The 22608-nt window shown below is 34.1% G+C and overlaps 1 protein-coding gene across 1 annotated transcript in view; it reads right to left on the reverse strand.

Annotated features, from left to right (window-relative positions):
* The window catches only part of LOC122183040 (connector enhancer of kinase suppressor of ras 2-like), a 118551-nt gene that overhangs the window by 30688 nt on the left and 65255 nt on the right, over positions 1 to 22608 (reverse strand). The window contains exons 12-14 of the mRNA XM_042876772.1: positions 21872 to 21958; positions 19400 to 19653; positions 7915 to 7949 (exon numbers count right to left, since the gene is read on the reverse strand). Coding sequence (XP_042732706.1) covers positions 7915 to 7949; positions 19400 to 19653; positions 21872 to 21958 — 376 coding nt within the window. The remainder of the gene's footprint in view (positions 1 to 7914; positions 7950 to 19399; positions 19654 to 21871; positions 21959 to 22608) is intronic.

Consider the following 22608-nt stretch of genomic DNA (forward strand, 5'->3'; position numbering starts at 1 on the left):
GATATAAATCAGAGTTTTTTGTTGCAGGGCTAACTCTTATTTGTACATTTTGTACAGCAGCAGAATTTGCCACAGGTATAATGGACTCCTAGTGTTTATACTAACCTAGGAATGAACAAGTATTTTCAAACAAATAGCAACAAAAAGAAATGCAAATAAATAAATTAGAAACTACGTCTGAGGACTCATTCACATTTTAAAATGTAGTAGGATATGGATATTTACTTGAACATTTGAATGTGACATTTAGGAAACACTTGAATGAGTTCTGTATATTGCAAATTTGGTTCCTTCCCATATCATTACAGAAGAAATTTGATTTATCCTTGGTTTGATAAATAAGCATCTTCCTCCGAGATTTTCTGGGTATTCTATGTAACTTTAGCAATACTTAAGTAGATCTATAAACACTGAGACATTAATAAATACATAACTGTTGTGCTAAATTTGATGTGACTGTCAGATGCTTGCCAGGTATGGAAAGTCTGATCTTTTATGCAGTTCCTTCCCTGCCACCTTCTCTTTGATGCTTCAGAAGCACTCAAAAACAGGAAATTCATAAAGACCACAGCAATTTAGCAGTTAGCTCAAGAAAGATTCTTTAGATCATCAGAAAAGCATAATATTTTTGCAGTACTAATATCCTAACAGTATCTTCTTGGCTGGCAAATGTAGAATGCAACAGTTACATTTGTTGTTGTAGGGAAGTCCAATAACCAATTTTCATGAGCCCAGAAGCAATTTTGATGAAAATAACGAAAACTAATTCTTAGCAAGAAAAAAAACCAAAAACACAAACAAGTGAACTTTCCCCAACTAAGCATGATGTAGGCTCCACTGGCTGCTACAGTTTAATCATTACAGTTTTTAACATCAGTATCCCTGTTTTAGAGATCTCTGTATGTGGCTTAATGTATAGAAAGGCTATTGCTGTGTGCAGTTTCAATTCTACATCCCTGGAGAAGGTCTGGACAAAGTGTCACTTTTCAGAGTATGAATAATGATGAGCATCTTGACACTATGGTAGTCCATGTCAGGTTGGAAAGGGAAATGCCCAAGACTGCAGTGAAAAGATGGGATGCATAACATTAACATTAAAATTACAAGTTAATAATTAAGAGTTTGAAGTTCTGAGCTGCCTGTAGATTACAAGGATTGAAAGAAACAACTGAAAAACAGAGAGGTTAAACTTATAACATTTGGTAAAGGAATGGGCAGAAGCCCAAACCGCTGCAAGGCAGATTTTGTCATTAATGCTCCATTTCTGTCTACCTATGAGAATGCCATAAATGCACTTCCATCCTGCTGGGCATTCCCCCCTGCTTTCTGGTCTGTTACTTTAATCATTGGTTTTGACCCATCTGGAAAGTGTCAGTTTCAATGCTTCTATTCTTTCTCTCAGCCAGTACACAATATGAACAATGCATCTGCCTTTTTATCTGAAAAGTCCTTAGTCAAGTTTTATTTGCTTCCATGCAAACACTGTAATGCATCTCCTTGCAGTAATCATAGACTCTACTTACCAGCAACAATCTTGTAGTTATAGAAATTACCTGCAATCAGGTTTCTGAAAGCTCTTCAAAAGTTAACATATACCGAAAGGTCAGGAATACATATTCTAATGTACAATGAGTGTAAATTTTATTTGGAAACAGTTTTGCAGTCTTGCAGGGTTCTTTTAGAAGGTTTTATATGCATTAAAACTCTTCACAAAATTAAATTATTCCTCAAATATTCAGATCCACAGATAACAGAAGAAGAAATGCTGACCTTTTCTTCTCTTCAGACAAGTAAATTCGCTATGTGGAACTGGTAGAACCAATTAATTTAGACATAAAGGAACCCTAGCATGTCATCTACTTTTTTCACTTTATCTGTACCATGTTTGGTTGGTTGTATCTGTACCATATGGTTGGTTTCCTTTCTTTTAAGGAAAACAGTTGTTACAGAAGTGAAAGAGAGAAGAATAAAGAGAGAGACAAAGCCAAATGGAATGATATCGTTATGACGGCCAGGCCAAATAGTTCTCTTATGAATGCTTGTTTTCATGGCTATGTTTAATATTGGTTTTGATATAAACCAGAAACTTGAAAAAGCAATCTGTTATAATTAACTTACACAAACATAGCAAAAGAACAAATTAAATACCAGGGCTGCTCTGAAATTAATGCCTCTCATTTTATTATATTGGCCCACAACATTACAGGCTGATTTTGGTGGCATGGCAGTAGAGGCTGAACCTTCCCACCAATATCCCACTGTATTTTGTTGCCATGTGACAGCTGGCAACAGAGGGGCAGACTGACAGAGCAGATCTCATATGAATATGTCTGGGAAGCAAAGGGGTGGAATTGAATTCCTCCATGCAGAAAGAATTATGTTCACTGACACTTGCTGGATGTTTCTGGAGACCAAACAGTGGATGTGAGCACAGTGAGGAGGTGGGTGGTGCTTCAGTACTGGCAACAGAAACAGCCGTCACCACTGCAGCATGTAGGCTCTCTTGACTGACAGAAATGGGCAGCTACTGATGATGACTACGTTGAAAAACAGCATTTTGTAGCTGAGAATTCGTTCTATCAGCAGTGCTGTTGTGGTGTTTGTATCTGTCGTGGTTTATATGGTAACAAATAGGAGGCATTGCTTCTGAAGCAACTTACATAAATTATTACAAGATATTTGCAAAATCAATAATTGCATAATGACATACAAAAAAGGCAATGTACAAGCAAATAAACTTTGAAAAAAATTAAATGAAGTTTAATTTTGTTGTTAAACTCATTCTAAAATGATTATTCTCATGCATTTTTCTTCAAATGGATTTCTGAGATTTCTGTTTGATAGAAATGTAAAAAATTAACTGAGTTTTTATATATTCTACCTAGCTGTGTCTCATATACTGGAACTTCTATGGATAAAAAGATTTTCTCCCTCCTACCCACACATTGTAAGCACACTGAAACAAGTATAAAAAGTTAAGAAATATAAAATAAAGGTAAAAAGCAATAAGCACAGGTCAGCACTAAATCTCCAGTCTCAGTATTGCATGCATACTGACTCAGTATTCAATATCCACTATGCTGAACACAGAGTTAAAGTAGAAAGGTTAGGAACAAGCTAAGAAAAAAATGGGAATGTCTGTGACACAGGTGGCAGCAAAACAGAATTTAAAAGATTCGAGTAAGTGCGGTGGCTTCCAACTCACATCTTAAAAGATATGCAAATGAATGTGCAATCAATTGCTAAGGTTTCTAATGAGGATTTCAAATGAAGAACAGTACTATATGATTAGAAAATAGCGATAATGGATTAGAATGGTAAAATCAGAAGTACGAGGGATAGCAGAAGGGCTATATTCCAGTCTTACGTATTTGATAAAAGCTGCAAGAATCTGAGTGTACCATTATACCTGAGGTATTTTTATTGAATGCTGAGAATTGTCACCTATTGAGCACAGAATGTGGAAATACAACAGAACAGAGCTATAATTCTGCATTTTTGCTGTCAGAGCAGTGATAGCCTTTTAAGAGCATTGCTGGATTTATGAGTAGCCTGCATTTTCTATTCATACAAAAAAGTCCTTTTTAGTGAATAAAAGTCACATGGTTCTTCATTTATTAAGCACCATTAAACAAGTGCAACTATGAACACCATCTCCACATTCCTCTTTTCCTTTCCAGGAACATGTTTTCATTTTTTACCATATAAAGATAGAAGCAATGGATCTTCAAATATCACACAAAACTTTAGGAAGAGTGTTCTAGCTCGTAGCATTCATAGGACATCTTGAGAGTCACTACATCCATCATTACACGAGTTAAAACTATCAGAGCAAATTGGTATATCTTATTAGATTCCTATCATTTGGGTTTCTCCACAGGTAATAGGACAATAAATATTAAAATGATGACAATGAATATAGTCAAGAAAAAAGAATAATTTTTTTGAAGTTTACTTACCTTTCACTTAGTCTTCGGTATCTGGAATAGTTACAATCTATACTGTTGACTTTCTTAAACCCCTGATTAAGGGGGTTCTGGCAGTAATGGATAGAATTATAAACTAGAAGCAATATAAAATGATTCTAGTTATAACAAACTGCTAATATATATTTTCCATTGTTCTGAAAATCATTTTATACACTACTTATTTCTTTATTTGTATTTATTTTTTAACTACACAAAGCAATCTATCTTATATTCTGACTATCTAAATCTGTAAAGATTTCCTAATGAGTAAAAGATTCCAGTATGTTAAAAAAAAAACAAAAACAAAACATGGCCATTCACCAGAGCTTACTTCTGAAACAGAAAAAAAGTGGATATTAACTGTTAAGTAGTGCATTTTACTACTGCTGTGATTTAATATCCTCTGATCATTCTGACTGGAGACCTGCCAGGAATGTCCCTACTGATGCACAGTCAACACACAGACTATGTTGAGAGCTTCTGTTGCTGACGCTCTACAAGATGGCTCCTCTTTCAAAAGATTACAAGGATCTCAAGTTTACTTAACAGAAGAGTCAAGAGAGAATTTTGTAGTTGCTGGTTAAATATTATGCACTACATCTGAACATAATCCCTGCTATCGAATGGATATCTAGAAATACATGGATATTCAAAACACAATGCTTGAGTAACACCTTCATTGATCCAGAGCTAAGAGCAACTAGAAAATGGCATATCTGTCACCCTGTTCTTTTTCAATTGGCATATACTTGGGAAATAAAATTATAAATGTAAGCAACATGGAAAAGTCTCTTCAACTTTCATCTCACATTCCAAATTGCTTCAAGTACATCCTGGTTGCAGCTCAAGATTAAAGTCAATAAAAATAACTTCAGGAAAATGAAAGGTCATTGAATATTCTTTTTTTTTTTTTCAAGTCCACTTTTTTTTTCTTTTATTTTTCCTTATGATATTTATGTGGTATACAATTTTGTTTTTTCAAAAAATATATATTTTTAAAACTACATCTGTTCCTTTCAGTAACCACAAATATGGCCTTATACCATTCAAAACTCCTCAGAGATTTGACACGACTCAGAAAAAAAATACTTTTCTATTTAAAATGTCATTCTGACAATGCTTCAAAATTCTCAGCTTCAACACTGAGCAGTTATACTGCCTGAGGGACCTGATTTCTGCCCTAATGCATCTATCACTGATGCATTATTTATTCTAAAGTACCAAGAACATTCTTTTAAAATAGATTAGTTAAATTCCTTGCCACTGTAATTGCACAAATTTAAAAGAAGTGCATAAGAAAATACATTTGTGCAGAAATGTACTGTATCTTATGTGTCATTTCCTTATTGTAGGTTCAGAAGAACATTCATGTAGCAACCACGATCTACTTATGTGGTCACAGAAACCTGTCTTTGACTGCTTTGAATGAATTCATGATTTCTAGTTAAGTTATTAAAATCTCCATAGCTTAATGCATTCCATTAATGCCACAACGAGCAAATGTTCATTGAAAATTAATTACTGAGTATTTTGCAGTGAGATTTGAAATCTCTTCTCAGTTCTACACTAGCTCAGATACTGGTCCAAAATGATGCTGCAGGCTATTGCTTGATGTGTTAGGCATCAGGCAGCTATTTCAGATGCTGGACTGCAGTACAGGAGCATGCAAGTTGACAAAACAACATCCAGACTAAAATTTGTCTCTTTTTCTCTCTCCAGGATTAATAAATAAATCATTTCCAAAATACGCCAAAGCCACTGAGGATATGATAGAAACAATTTTAAGTATTAATATTTAAAAATACAAAACACTTTATGGAAAAGAACCTGAGCCATATTTCCAAGTATAAACAAATTGCAAGTAGTCATAAGCAGTAGTGTTAAAAACTGGTTATTCAACTAGCTGCTGGACAATGAATGAATGATACGATCCTTTTTGGCCTTCTCTTTGCCGTGCAGGCCTGCATGGTTAGAAGGTTAGCAAGATCTTCAAAACTCTGTAATGATGTCTCTTTGAGGAACCTGATCTTTGAGCAATGTGGTCTTTTAAGAAACATGATCTAGTGGGAGGTGTTTCTTCCCATAGCAGGGGGGTTGGAACTAGATGATCTTAAAGGTCCCTTCCAACTTAAAGCATTTTATGATGCTGTGTTGTAGATGCACATCTAGAATCTATAGATACCAAAGCTTCCTATTAGATTTGTTTTTCCTATATTAAAATTATAAAAATTAAGAAGGGCAAATAGGTGTTTTGAAGAACAGCTGGAGAAGCAACTACAGGTTAGATGTATTATTATTATGTATTATTACCACTTTCTCAGCCCTGAAACAATAACAGTTGTAACGTACAAATGTCTCCCTTTTCCTCTGCTCAAGCCTGAAAAACCTTACTAGATCTGCTTTGCATTCCACTCATCTTAAGAATTTTGTAAGGAAGATTCTCTAGTTGTGTATTTCACACACATCTGTTTTTGGCATTTGGCTAGTGTGTGGTTTTGACTAATGTTTTTTGCAACCATTTCCTTCAGTATGCTGTATTTTTATTACCTGTAAGAAGCATCTTTTTGGCCCTTTTTTTTCTTTTTTTTTTTTCCTTCTTTTTTTTTTTTTTTTTAAGTGAAAATGATCATACCACATAACTAACTAACAGATGCAACTGTGCAGTCAAGGCTGCTTCATTCAAATATGTGAAACTCTTTTCCCTGTCCAACGAAACTTTAATATGTGGGATAAAAATTATCTGACAGATCCCATCTATCATTCTGCCACTTAAAAATATTTTTCAAATTTTTGAGAGATGAAACAGTCACATTTTGGACTTGAAATTTAAAATCCATGGGAGAAGGATTAGAAAGGAAAAATCACTCTATAAAAGAAATTAATTTGCCTGGGGCCATAATAGATTTCCAAAAGTTTCCTAAACCAAATGTTCATGGAAAATATGGGAGAAGTCTGGTAGACATTTATGTCCTGTCTACCAAGGATGCTCTGACACATTGAGCATGTGCAATCCTTTCAGAGTAATTAGGTATGCTGACAATTCTGAAATAATTGGCATGTGTACAGTGAGAACAACTATCCTTGTTGTACCTCAGGATACTAGCTATAATGTAGTGAAATGTATAGCATTGAGGAAGATTGCCAGTTTTAAATACTTGATGGAAGCACTGTAAAGGAATTAATTATTTTGTATTCAGAGCAGGGTTTTACTTCATTAACAAGTTTAGGTCATACACAGGATGAAAAGATTTAAAAGAAATAATTATCCACATGTACACGCTGCAACAAGCCTTATTTACAGCATTCTATGATAGTCATAATATAAACTTTATCTTTTAATACGACATATTTGATGAAACTAAAGTATCTGGTACATCATCAAATAAAATGTGAAGGAAATGAAGACAGAAATGACAATAGTATTCATTAGAATTAGTTCATTAAATTCAAATGTAAGAGAAACAGCAGTCCTCATTCTTAGAATTTATCAAATTTAAGACAGTTATAAACAGTAACTTTTGTGCATACTGAATTATATGCTAATTAGAAAATTCTGCTTGCTCTTTTCAAAAATTACATTAGACACACATTTGAGTTTTCATCTTCAGAGTCATTCTGGAAAAAAAAATTATTATTATTATTTTTTTAAATACTGAGAGGCGAAGTCTCATACTCTGTACTGGCACCATTTTTTCCACCTCTTAATTTTTAATAATTTTGCATGCAAAGAATTTAAATAAAGAAAATTCAACCTGTGTAATTTATCTTCATATTTTAAGTTAGGAGGTGGAAGAGTTATGATGTTTGCTCATATTGATGCTTTTCTCACTAAAGCTGGAAAATTTATTCCTCAAATATTGCAACTGAGTTTCTATGAATTAATAAGTACATGTAATTCATAGATAAATTATATCTATTTAAATGCATAAATAACAGAAGAAATTACCTTTCAGTATCTCCACTGACTGTGTCCCCTGCTCTCTGTAGAAGAAAAACAAATAGCATTAAGCAATACTAAAGAGATGCACTTCTTTGGTGCACTCAACGTCATGATGACCGCAGTAGAAGACAACACTGAAGTAAATCACACTTCTCACTTCATAACTCAAAGAGAAAAGAAATGGAAAAGATTAATTTCTATGTAGATGTTATTCTACAATGAAGATCATGTTTAAAGCAACTTACTTGCAAATAACTTCATCTAATGGCATGACGCAGTCAAACTTAAGTAAAACAAGGAGCTAAAAATGTCAGAAGGTCAACGTTTGCAAAAATGTTAAAATTTGAATGGGTGCTCTGGAATGTGTTAGACGTAAAGGAAAATATTGCAATATAGACTTTCAGAAGAAAACTGTAGAGAATTTTAAAAACAATGAGAAAACTGTCATCAAATCTTTCTTTAACACCATGCTTGCATAGCTTTGCATAACTTGATTTTCTAAACTGAAGTTTATTTGGAGTTTGGAATTGAACTCTTTTAGGAGCAAGGATTCAGGATTAAAAATAAAATATTCAAACTCTTTATTATTTTAAACCAAGCTCTCTGGTGGAGTTTTCCCACAGCTAAAAAGCAGTTTCTCATCTTGAAATGCAGAAATTGCCACTTGAAAAATCTTTGACTTTAAATCCTTTCAGAATAACGAAATGGGAAACGGATTCTTTTTTTAGAAGTATAATGCCTGGGGTTTAACATCACTACTTTTGGTACACTGTAAAATATTTAATCTCATATGACCTCAGTAAATAGTTAGAGAACTTAGCTGCATAGTTCACATAACTAAAGACAGGAAGTCTGCTGGTTCTATTTTTAAGTCTGCTGGGTCTGTATTTAACTCCATAGACTCTGAAAAATATATAGTCTGACTCACAGAGATTTCAAATAGAGTTTTGAAATGTTCAGGAGACAAATATTAATTTTGCCACTTCCTTCCTTCACCTCAGATATCATCATATATCATATTTTACCATCACATTTTTACTATAACTCATGGATGGTTTGCCACTGAAAACAGCCAGAAAACCTTAAATTATTAAGTTATTCTGTTAATAAATTAGAGAGGGAATTATGATGCTGTAGTATTTTTAATCTCTCAGAAGTCTTGTTTGTCTACATCTAATGAAATTAAGCTAGTTACCTAGCATGATATCACAAAAACATTTTAGCAGAGCAGGACCTTTAGTCTTCATCTAGAGTGGAACAGTCCCTGTCTTAATTGTCATGAAATTCTAGTATCCCACTTATAATGCCCATCATGCTCTCTCTTATTCTGACACACTGTAGTTGTAGTTATAAACAAATATTTTACAATAGACTTCAAGTTTGCATCCCTACAGGACATAGGGAAATGTTTTATATGTGCTACTACAGCAGCTGACCTCTTTACTAAGTTAACCATGAATTATAAACAATATATGGAAGATCATTTCAATAAGGTAGGTGATGAAGAGTACTGAAATGGCGTCCTCACAGTTAAAAAGAGGGAAGTCTCCCACATACCTTATTAAATCTAGGCAATGACAGGAGCTCTCCATTGAGTAATTGAGTACAGAAAGTGCTAACAGGTTTTCTTGTTTAAACTGAGTGATATAAATGACTTAATCCTCCTTAGAGTATACCTGAAATCTAAAGTGTAAACTACTTATAGGAATGAAAACAGTCTGGAAACATTCACCAGATTTTCTCGAATCAGACTGAGAGATAGCAGCATACAGCTACAGCAAAATATGTGTTTGAAGAGCTTTGGTAAAATCCTGCATAATGAATGTCAGATTTCTGCTGCTGTTAATGCACTATTAAATATGAATGAACTGATCTGATCATCCCTGAAAATAGTGAGAACAGCCGAGTAAAATACATTGTGCGGCCAACCAAGTAAAAGAAATTTGACAGCAGTGCTACCCGTGCTACTTTTACCAAAATAAATTTTATTCATCATAGAAGATTTGTAGTTTTTCTTCTCATATCCTTCTGCCTTATAGTGTTACTAATTTTTGGCCACTAAAAATAGGAAAGTAATTTAGTCCATTTAATTGTTTCCTATTCTAATTCTTAATAGGTAGAGGTCTTTCTTTTCTAAGGCTACTCCAAAATTAAAGTGCTTCCAGATCAGGATCTATTCTCTTTCTCTGTAAATAGGATTCACCCCATACTCCCTGACAAGGCCAACATACTTTTCACTGTTCAAGCCACACTGGCTATCTTGTTTTTATCTCTGGTCCAGCTCTGTAATCATCCTTACAAAATAATGCACAAAGAGCACCTGTATCATGGGAGATCATTTTGGATCAGTGTTCAAGATTCCTTTTGACAAAAAGATTCAGTCAGTGTAACTGCAAGCAAATGTTTGCATTTTGTGAACTTGCATATATTAGACTGAAATAGAAACAAGAGTAAAGTCTGTTTCTGTTAAAACATGTTTTTCTAGAAGTCTTATTTTCTATGCTACTAATTTTCATAAATGTTGAACAATAAAATCTAATTAACTAAAGGATAGTCTGTCATAAGGAAATTTTACAATGGCTCTATGATAGTGGGAAAAGGAAAAGATCATTAAAATCTGTAACTACTCATCGATTATGCAAATTCTTACTGATTAATAGCTCATTGCAATTTAGCACTTTGCTAAATTGCTGTATAGGCAGGAGTGAACAGTTGATATGAGTACGTAAAGGATATTTCTCTTAAATATACTGCATCAGTAGCAATTTAAATCTTATTTCTGACTGCCTAAGTTTTTCTCAGTAATTTATTTATTTTAAAAAATCTTTGCTCCCAACCAATTCATTAATGACACACTTACTATTGCTACTTTAGTAAGGATTACTCCATATTTATATACATACGCATGTGGATGACATTTTATTTGACTAAATTTTTGTCCCCAAAAAGCTGTCATTTGAATGCAATCTCACTGCTAACTTGAAATGTCAACCTTATAAAAGGATTTCTGATAGCATATATGTATAACCAGCAAAACCCAGACTGACATTTTTATAAACGTGTACATGGCTACAATTAATTTCCTTGTGCAATTCAATTGCACGCACACATATTTACAGTCACATATATGACAGACTTCTATCTGCAATTTCATCAGTGTTATGCATCTTTTTTGTGAGCAGTTTCTTCTTAAATTCCTGTGATGTGGAAAACAAATTGCCTTAGCCTAGTTCTCAAATTAAACTTTACTTCATCGTACTAAAATGTCACGTTCCTGAGTAGCAGACACGTGGGAGGCTCACGAAGAACAAGTCTCGCCATGCTGCCACATACTATAAAGCACAAACACTGTGAAATTCAGGTCACTGGCAACTATTGGCCTTCTTTCAAGTCAGCTTTGTATTCACGTAGCTCCAAGAATTTTCAGTGGATCTACTTCAGATTTGCATAAGCAGAAATAGAAGGAGAACGAGGTCTGTACCTGCAATAACTCAACAACTGTTGACCTGAAATTTCTATAAATAATTGAAAAATAAGTGAAGAAATGATATAAAATCACAGGAAAAAAAAGCTGCAGAGACACTATGAAGGTGTTTAAAAGTCACTGTTTACTTGTTTACTTGTGGAGAAGAGTAGAATTTCTTGATAATGAAAGTTACTAATTACAATGATCAAATGAAATATATTCCATCTAGTTATAGCATATATTCAAAAGCAAAATAAAAGGTTTTCCTTTACCTTTATAATAAATATTGTTCCTCCGCTCTTCTATACTCAAATATTTAATGCTCTCCAAAATTACTTCTTCAGCTGCTTCCTGAACTCACATATTCATTATCCTAAGCATTTCTTTACAGAATGCTTGTTCAAAAATGAAACTGTAGCCGTGCTGCCAGGGGCTTTATTTATCTCTCTAGCTCAGTGAGCTGATGCTTAAGCCACTGAAGACGTAACGTTTGCAAAATTATTATGCTCTGCAAAATATGAAAGCTGCCTTTGAGGTTTTTCTTCCACTCCTGTTGAGGGGTGAGATAATAGAGACAGGAAATAATCTTGTGCAAGACACACATGTGAAATTCAAAGAACTCAATTTTTAAGCTGAAAAAAATTGTCACAGATGAAAAAGTAACTAAGGATAGAAAAAAAAATCCACTCAGAAATTTTAATTATATTCTACATTATGGATATAATGTGTATAACAAGTGTATAACAGGTAATAGACAGCAGCAAAATTTTTAAACGTTTTAGGAAAAACATCTAAAAGAGATGACACCCCAGATCATAGATGAGATTTTAAAAGTGCTCTAGGAGAGCATCTAAAAGCAGGCTGTCCTTTGGCTAATGATTTCTCATGTAATAAATAATAAAAAAAAATCCACAAAAGGCCAAAGCACAGCAACTGACAGACTGTATTTTGTATTGACTGAAGTCTCTTTCTCCTCATCAATCCACCCCTTTAAAGGAAATTTAAAGGAGGTTGAACCTGAACATCAAAAGATGTAGATAACAAAGAAACAAAAAAGCCAAAATAAAAGATCTAATTTCTTCAAAAACTAAGCATAAATACAGCACTCTAAAGAAATTGAGGGTTTTTTATACAATAATTGTTTACTAGCAATGCTATATACTAGCAATCTAAATTTTACACAAGATGTACAGCAGCTAAAGAGACACTCATTTGAACTGTATGCTAAAGTTTAGAGAACAGAATTCTATTTCATTACAGAAAAATTACAAGATAGAGTGAATTTTAGGCTAGTAGTACTGAAGTTGGTATAAAAGATCACAGACATGAAAAATGTACTGCAGTTCCTTCTGAAAAGTCAATGTACAGAGCCCTGGTACAGCTGGAAACCCAATCACATGGAATTATGCTGCTAGATATGGAATGTAGTTTTGAACTGTAAGTTTCTAATGTCAAGAAGCACAAATATTTTCCTGTTGAGGAATTTAAAAATTTGACATGCAGACAAATCACAAAGCAGTGATTTTCCTGCACAAGATTTTATGGGAAAGGTAAAGGAAGCGGAAGAAGAAGAGCGGTCCAGGTTGGAAAGATGTAGTGCAGCTCGAAGAAGTTACACAGGCCAGGAAAAAAGATTCAGTCCTTTTCCCCTCCTTTTATCAAGGAACAGGCTACCCAGGATCCTGCTCTATGGAGGACTGATCTTTTTTTCTGTCATGCCAACAATGCTGTCTCTTGACTCTCACCTGGAAACCGTCTAAGAAGGTGAAAAGGGAAAGGATGAGAGCCAAGGCTCCCAGTGTGTATAGAGGAAGACTCAGAGGAGTGTCTTCAGCATACAACAGCTGGCTTCCTGCATACTGATCTTTTGGTCATTTACAACAGAAGATGATATCTGTATCACAAGGAAGATGAGTTCACACATTTGCATTTTGTGCATTCTTCTGGATGAAGAATATTCCACTTACGGTAGAAATAACATCAGTTTAGTATTAATCAACACATGCTGAATCAGATCAATCCAAATGGCTGTTAATTTATCCTTTAAGCACATCAACAAAATAATAAATACTTCTACAGGCTTAAAAAAATTAAGGAAAATAAATTCATCGGCCTGAATAACATAACAGTATATCTCGTCTCTGCGGTGACTTTCTGGAGATAGAGGACTCTGATTGCTTCACAAATAGCAGCTTATTTATGAGAATACAGCAAGTTAAGAATGCTTCATTTGCAATCTTTTATTAACAGTAGTAGTTCATTTGAACATTGTAGAATAAAAATCTGCACTAATACAGCAGAATTCTTTATGAAACCATGCTGTATGCTTGTATAAAGGTAGCCTCATATATTAGGATTTTTTTTTTACTGTATCTCAGACTTTGGATAGTATTAATAAAAAAGGAAAACTTTTCCTATTAATTTATTTCCCTAGACACTTTGAGATGAGGGGAGGGAACCAGAGCAAGCATCTCCTATTTGTCTGGAGGGCAAGGCAGCAAAGAGTAGATTTAGGGAAAGTTTACCCCTTTATAAACTAAAGGGAAAAACGTTGGAAATGCCAAGCTACAGGAACGCCATCAAGGCTTGACACTGTGAAAAGCAGCAGACGTGCAGTGTATAACAGGAGTATAAATGGAAGGAGGTACTGTAAGTTGCCTTTTTCTATTTTGAGTTATGTTTATAGATTATGAAGAAAGGTTAGTTTATGTTTGAAGAGAACTGAAAATAAATATATTAGTGGATATTCATATTTTAAGGTGGTTCTTGCAGCACCAGCAAGATACTTGTTAGTTCAAGTTTCCATGTACACAGTTAAGATACAGAGATGCAGTACAAACGCATAGTAATCTTATCATGCAATCACTAGAAACGGACAGAATCAGATTGAAGCTACAGAACCTAAAAAACACATTTGTTTCTCTGATCTTACAGATTCCTTGCAATCATCCTCGTTGTGATTTCTCAACATACCAAGAAAGTACGGACAGAGTGTTTTCCACCTTTCAGATGCTTAAAAAGAAAAGATAGAAGTTACCTGTGAAGAAACTCATTTTTTGACAGTTGACAACCTTTTTTTTTTTTTTTCTTCCAACAACAGAAAGGAAGAAATAAAATGGAAGTACTTTTCCTACAAAACTGGCAATAAAAGACTCCTTCTTCAGTCATATGGAGCTGAATACATGATTCTCCCAGATTACCTTGATTATTGTATTTATCGTAGTACTCAGACTACTTACCATCCAGAATAACATCTGGAACATCTGGCACATCCCAGCATGCATACGTTACAGAAAAAAGAGGATCTGCGTTGTTTCTGCATACATTTTAGTTCTCAGCATGTACCACTGAATTTTATGTCTTTTGTGGAGCTGCCTTCTGCAGTTCCAAGAACAGTCAGATAGCATTTACATTATTCAATGCTGAAAAAAGGCATAAACTGCCAACTTTGTGTCATCAGCAGCAGGAAATTAAATAGCAAGTTTAGCAATCACTGTGAAACAATGACTAATCCTACACTACTATAATGCTTCAAATTATCTTTAAAATGGTTCTGCTGCTGTAATATTCCCAATCACTACCCCATTGCAGCCATTATTTGGTTTACTAGGTAGAGAAAGCTGTATTGAAATAATATATCTTAAAATTTGTTTAAAAATTGTCTTTTACACTAAATTTTAATTCACAAAAAAATTAAATGATTTAACAGTTTGTAATCCAATTTCTTAATATATACCACAAAACAAAATTCTCAGCTACTTTGTAGACAATAGTCCAGAACATCTGTCATCAAATAATACAGATGGGCATTCATTACCTTACATGAGAATTTAGTATCCAAAGGATTGAATTTCAGAGCTTCAGAAGGAACTTCAAATCTGAAGCATTAAAACCATGAAGTTGGACAATATATCAATTTTCAGATTGAGTCTGGACTAAGAACTCCATTATTTCTTTTAGACAAGAGCTGATCCCCATAGTGTGAAATGGAACTGACCAGCAGAAAATGTGGAGTTTGCTAGAGATTTTTAAAATCCTGAGCAGCAAACTTTCAAGACAGAAAAATGTTCTCTATTCAAGACCTTTTGCCTTTTGGTTTATGGTGAAAAAATATGGAATGAAAAATATATCTCATAGTTTTGTTGTTGTTGTTGTTTTAATTAATTTTGTTCAGAATGAAACCTAGTAATATATATATACATTCAAATTTCACTTCTATTCTTATAAGTGCAGAGTGTATTACAATGCACTTTATACAATATTTCAGCAACGCTATTACATATAAAAAATTTTGTGATATTTACATATGCCTTATTACTTCTGTTTAAACTGGTAAAAATGTCCCTACGGAAGAGGATTAGTAAAACCATGAAGTTATGTTCCAAGAAGTAATCTATCATTAATTATTACAGCGTTGCTAATTGTAACTCGCTTTACCTCAGTTTCTGCGATGTGCATCACAGAACTGCCTACCAACTAAGTTAGTAACAAATATATAGTGAAATGGGCAGTGTTTCCTATCAGTAATTTCTACTGCATCATGGCTTTGTAGATCATTTTGTATGTTGGGCAAACAGCCAGTATTATACTACCTATATACCCATTTTATATAGTAATTCTGCATCCTCACTTCAGCTTATGAAATCAGTCTGATTATTTAATTTTAGGTTCCAAATCCATATTAGTTCCAAAGCATTAAACTAATTCTGCAAATATGCAATTACGGATTTTGTAAAATTTCTTACATCTATGCCTGGTAATCTGAACTCTTTTTTTTTTCTTCTTTTAAATGTATGTATATTTGTGTAAGTATGCTTAAAGAATAAAGCAATGACTAAATGATAGTGTCTATCTATCTTTGGATGCCCCATCCCTGGAGGCATTCAAGGCCAGGCTGGATGTGGCTCTGGGCAGCCTGGTCTGGTGGTTGGCATCCCTGCACATAGCAGGGGGTTGAAACTGGATGATCATTGTGGTCCTTTTCAACCCAGGCCACTCTGTGATTCTGTGATCTCAAGTTTCTCTTTTCATTGTGCTGCATTTGTTTGCTCACAAGACACAATCATTTTTACTGAGGGAAGTTGATGGAGCTCTTATCTTTCATTATTATCTCAATTTTCCAAAGCATTTGCCTGGATAAAATTTTGATCTCCATCCTCAAATTCTGGACATATGTTAAACATAGATGGAAATTTGATTACAACAGTTCTGTTGTTTTGACTTTCATAAGAAAACAAACTGCTTCTGTCTTCTGCCTCCCAACATCCAAGAAGAAGCGAAAGACAAGAAATTAATTGGAAAGTTAAGATGAATCAAAGATATGATTATTTAAAAAAAAAAAAAAGGAATTAGCAACAACTGTTTAACAGTAATTTGGTTAGGTAAGCTCTGAAATATCTCCTGTTAAGTCCTACTAATCGTAAATTCTCAATTGAATAAAATCTCATCACCTAAATAAATACACTGAAATACTTATAAATAAATAAATAAATAAATGAACATGAAGGAAACGTGATCTACTTAAACCCTAATTTCTAATTCTAGATAGAAATATATTTTTCTTTTTCTGTCAAAATGTCATTAAATGTTCTTTGATACTTAAAATTTTCATTCTGAGTAGCTATTTTTCACAATTTTTTGCTTCACTTTTCAGAATTCTTTCAATATTCAAAGTGGAAAGACTTCATTCATAAAAATGATCCTATACTGTCAAGAACCCAGAAAACCCATGTCAGCAACTCTTGTATCTTTGTTGACTCAGTTCCTCTCTTATACTTATAAGGCAGTTGACTGCTTGAGATATTTTGATTCCTTTGACTCTCTCCTGAAGAACTGCAAAGCTGTGACTCAAATGCTGTTTGAAACACTTAGACTGGTAGAAGAATTTACACCACTGTGTCTGCAAGTGACTCTTCCAGGTGTCATCCTCAGTAAGCACACATTGTAATAGACTTCATGTGACTGGTACTGAACAGTCTTTTGGTGTAGACCAACCACAGAATGTAATGTTATGTGCTCCCATGATAAGGATGCCTTTTTTCTTCAGTTACCACCATTACATTCAAACCCTTTAAAGCTGACATGTTATGCTGTTAGATTATGTTTTCGTACTTCTGTTATCCTGCAATATCATATTAGGTTAGTATCTTTGTTTTAAAATGATGTTGTTCTTTTAATACAAAATGAAAGCCACAGCATAAGAATTCTGCTCCTACTCACCTTGATCTACAGAAAAAAAAGGTCAATAATTATTTATAACTACATATTATACTACTGCAGTTTTTAAAATGAAATAATACTTCTGTGATGTGCTTTTTTTTTTTTTTTTCGGCAAAGTGATTGGCAAATTGCTGTTCAGAACACAACATTTATATGACTGTGTTGGGAAAAGTGTGAATATGTACCACACATTAGCCTTAAACAGGAATGCAATGAGGTTGCTTTGATGATGATAAATGGTATGACAACAGGCCTCGGAACTTAACCAGCAACTATCATTATTTAAAACTCAGCCAGCAATTTACCCCACATAACCCATTTCCCTTTCTTCAGAAGTCAGGTGAGTCAAGAGACTTTCACTGTTCCAATGGGAGTCTTTACAGAGAAACATTTGCAGAGTTATGACACGCTGTTCTGTTTTATTTTTGCAGATTTGCACAATGATTTTCTCACTCTTAACAAACTAGATGATGACAGTTTTTTCTCTGGATTTGAAATCCTTTTCCTTTGACTCTCTGATCCCAGTAATCTGTGTAAGAGTTTACAGATGCAAGAAACAAATGTCCACAGACAGTCATATATTTTGGTTTATAAACTACTTGACTTTCTCCAAAGTTGGGGAAACCCTATGTTTTTCAAAAATGCTAAGTTTCATTGGCATAGGAAAAGGAAACTTACATTTACCTCACAACAAAAGGAAAATATCTGATCTTCAAAATACCAAATTCTGGCAGCTTTCAGGAAACAGAGATGAATAGCAGGCTATGTTTGAATGTATCCCCTTAGGCAAAGCTTACTCACCTCTCAGTCTTGATGAAAATAGAATACTTTCCCAAGATTTTGCTTAGGGAGAGAAACACCATCAAAGCCCCCAAATGCAAAAGAGTATCAAGAAACTTGCTACAACACCTGTGTTTTCTTCTACTACTTCCAAAATGAAGTTCACCAAGATTAGAAAATAAATACACCCTAAGAAACTTCCACATTGATTGTGGGGAAGAAATCTGCTCTTTTAGTAAAACTGCCTTGAATTCATTAAGATTTGAGCCCCCAAACCTTTGAAGATACCACTCTGTGGTATCAAAAGAATGGAGTGGTCTGCTCCGAAATGGTAGGACCATGAAGAAGGCAAGATACACATACAAAGTATGAATAATGAAATTGATCTCTGAAAGGCTATTCATTTCTAGTCATCTGAAGCAACACCAAAATTCTGTACTAGCTGACAGTTGCGGGAACTTTTTCATTGTAGTTACGAGAACTGGCTGTTCATCTGGGAGACACAATTATTCCAAGTTTATTGCTTCCAGGCTAGTGACAATCCACAGTTTTCACTACAAAATATTTTCTGTATTATTATAATGAACAAATTCATATTACTGGACTGTGGCCATGGTATCACAATTAAACAATAAGCTTAAGTCTGTTTTTAAAAGACATGCTGACTAAATTAGATACATGGTCACTTTAAGTAATTTGTAATTGTTATCAGAGCTTGAGATCCTTATGAATCATTAAAAAAAAAAAAAAAGAAAAAGGTCAAATGCACTACCTTACGTAAAGCATCTCGTCTCACATCCAGTGGTGCTTGCTATGCATTTTTCCATCTAAATTATTCTTCTATGAAAGCTGTCTTGATATGAGCATTATGAAAATTCTTGGACCACAAAACACAGTATTAAAATATAAAGTAAAAAAATATGCCTTTATACCTTATCAGTCCTTAAAGGAAAATGTTTTAATGATTTTCCATGTAATCAATAAAATTAATAAATACAATTAAATAACATTCCGTTATGTACTTACGTGGTAAAGTGGAACAGTATTATTTTCTGCTAGCGCGAAATTCAAGATTTCTTGCTGTCCTGGTTCAAGCCTAACGTTAACAGTAGATGTCAACACAGATGGACTAATAGGGTAGTTTGGACTGCTTGCACTTTTGCCTTTTTTTCTTGACCTACGACCTGTGTCTCTTTTGCTGTCTTTCTGTGTCAAAGGCTCTTCTTGGATAACCAATATCTTATCATCACTCAGGTACCGCAGAAGTGAATTCTCAGAGTCAGTGGTTGGATGGAAAAAAGTGAAAAGAAATACAAGTGAGACAGAACAGAGAATCTGGATTTCATTCCTACAATCATAACTGCTAAGGCAACTTACCAGCTAAATACAAAACCTTGCTTTCCTTTACGACAAGTTTATTTTAATCTTACATAAGTTTACAATAAATATTGCACTATGATATCTCAAACGCACAGCTTGTTTCAACATGTTATATGAGGTGTGTTTAAGCTCAAGGGAAATACAGAACAGCTGATTTTTCAGTTTTTACATTTACACAAAATATTGGCTGCCATGGGGAACAATCTTTATTAAATGTATAGCGTTCCACTAAACTACAAAACAATACAATAAAATGAAATACAAATGTTAACACTTTTTTTTTCCCCATTAAAAAAACACGACAGTTAGAGATGAGATATGGAAAGGAACCTTTTAAAAATCTCTTTTTCATTTCTTTATAAATCCTGGAATCTAGGAATTCAACCCTAAGTCTTCAAAACAGACCAGTCTGTGCATTCCTCCTCCTGTAAATCACTCTATCATCTCAGTGAAAGAGTTGCCAAACAACACTTCATGTTCAGGACTACAGAACTATTTACAGGGAGCCATTTACACATAAATTTGGTTTAAGAAAAATCACCTATATTTAGAAAGGACATAGAAGACAGAATATCCTAGTAGACAGAATTAACACTTTACGTTATCATTAAAATCTACAGCAGTAGCACTCTATAAACACACAAAATGATTTACAGTGTGGGTAAGGTGCCGTTAAGTTAGGGATAATTACGCAATCAACAAGTGGAGTTGAGCTACAGTAGAGTCATGTATGCCATCCTTGAGTGTGTTAACAAATGACAGTACTTTTCATGCTTTGCAGTCATTAAAACACACAGCACGAATCTTGGGAGTTCTTTCCAGGGTACATCATTCGCATGTCAAATGCCTTTGTAATTAGCTTATATGCATACACACTTCTAATCTTTCTGCACCTAATTTCTGAGTCAATGTCATTTTTACAGTATTTGACATGCCATTTTGAATGACAGTTTTGATTTAAAAACAGATTTTGGTTACAACAGTTTAAACTGAATGGCATCTGTGATTATCCAGCCTACTTTTAGATATCTCCTGTACTGGACAATCGCCACAAAACTTTTGCAATGTCTCACTGCATTCACTGCTGTGAACTCAAATACATCCCAGTCATCTGGCCTCAAAGCAGAACATAGCACCAATCTCATGGTAACATTACATAGGCTGCACTTCTAATAATTTAAGATTTACTTACTTACTTTCATTTTTTTCTTAGTCATCAGTGAAAGGGCCTATGCTTTCCATCTCCTACTGGATTTTTGCTCCTACAGATAATACTGTGTTTTCTTTAGCATTGTTTAAATTTAACTGGACTTTTTCAATGGACTGCTCATCATTTATGTTCAGCTGTCAGCCACAACAGTGACATCTTTACAGGGTACTTCTTTAATCTAAGCAAACTTTACAGAAGAATCTTCATTAAAAATAACTTTTAATCAGTAAAACATGTACCTAACTTAGTTTTTGAAGTTTCAAGTGTGGATTTCACAGTATACTTCCAAGGCTTTGAATCAAATCTGCTTTTTAAATCAAATTATTATTTGAACCATCCTAAGAGATGACAGTTAACTTATAAAATAAACAAGCATCGTTAATTAGAAAATGTTAATATTTCAAGTTCTTTCTGAAATCAATTTGATGGATCTAAAGTTAAGGACTGAAAACACAGGCATAATTACATTCTTTGTTAAAAAGTTTGATAGAATACATTTGCAGTTGTATTTCTTAAAATTATTTTAATAGGAAATGTACTTTTGGGGGGATATATTTCAGAATTAAAAAAATAATCAAAAGAACAGAAATTAGATCAACAGGAAAGTCCTATTCTCAGATCTTAATTCTTATCACTTATTTTGCAGAACTGTATGGATCAAGAACTGATTGATATTAGCACGTATCTAAATCTCACGTGTTTTTTTTTCCCCCTTGGTGTTTATCTGTCATTATACTAAAGGTAAAAGCCTTGTGCTGATACAAACTGTACTGTACCAGTACAGCCTATTTTTTGTGGCCATCAAGAAAGCTAGATTTAGTTCTGTGATGATATCTTTCTGGTTCTTAAATGGGGAAAAAAAACGATTATAAAAAAACCTCCGGGAACAGCAGAGAAAAAAAACTCACCACGGCTTCCTCTCTTGTATATGTTTTGTTCCTTTGATTCCCCTATCCAACTGTAGTCAGTAGGCATTGAAACAGGTCTTAAATCACCTGGAAGTAAATCAAGGTGAGCCAATATGATTTCTGAAGATCATAAATAGCAGGCTGTAGAATGAGTAATGCCTGCACATCAGAGGCATGACATAAGCCTTCAGAGAAATCTTTTTATCAGCACCTATATATTTAAGCTATAACATTCAGAATCAGTTAAACACGGCAGATGTAAGATTATCCTCTTCATTATAAGAAGGAAGGTACCAATGATTCTGATGAAATTACTTGTAAATTTAAAGTAGTTTGAAGTTCTTTTCCAGAAAATCTTGCTCACTCATTAAATAGATCTTTTAGAATAAAAAAATAATTTTAAAAGTGTCTGATTTAGAATCATAGAATCACCAAGGTTGAAAAGACCTCTAAGGTCATCCAGTCCAATTGTCCACCTATCACCAGTACTTCCCACTCAATCATGTCCCTCAGTACAACATTCAAACATTTCTTGAACACTTCCAGGGACGGTGACCCCACCACCTCTCTGGGCAGTTCTGACCACTCTCTTTCCAAGAAGCATTTTCTAATGTTCAACCTGAATCTTCCCTGGTGCAACTTGAGGCCATTCCCTCTAGTCCTATCACATGGGAGAAGAGGCCAACTCCCGCATCAACACAATCTCCCTTCAGGGAGCTGTAGAGAGCCTTAGTTAA

The sequence above is a fragment of the Lagopus leucura genome, unplaced genomic scaffold, assembly GCF_019238085.1.
Source record: "Lagopus leucura isolate 7727_CA_CO unplaced genomic scaffold, USGS_WTPT01 Super-Scaffold_100016, whole genome shotgun sequence".
Lineage (NCBI taxonomy): Eukaryota > Metazoa > Chordata > Aves > Galliformes > Phasianidae > Lagopus > Lagopus leucura.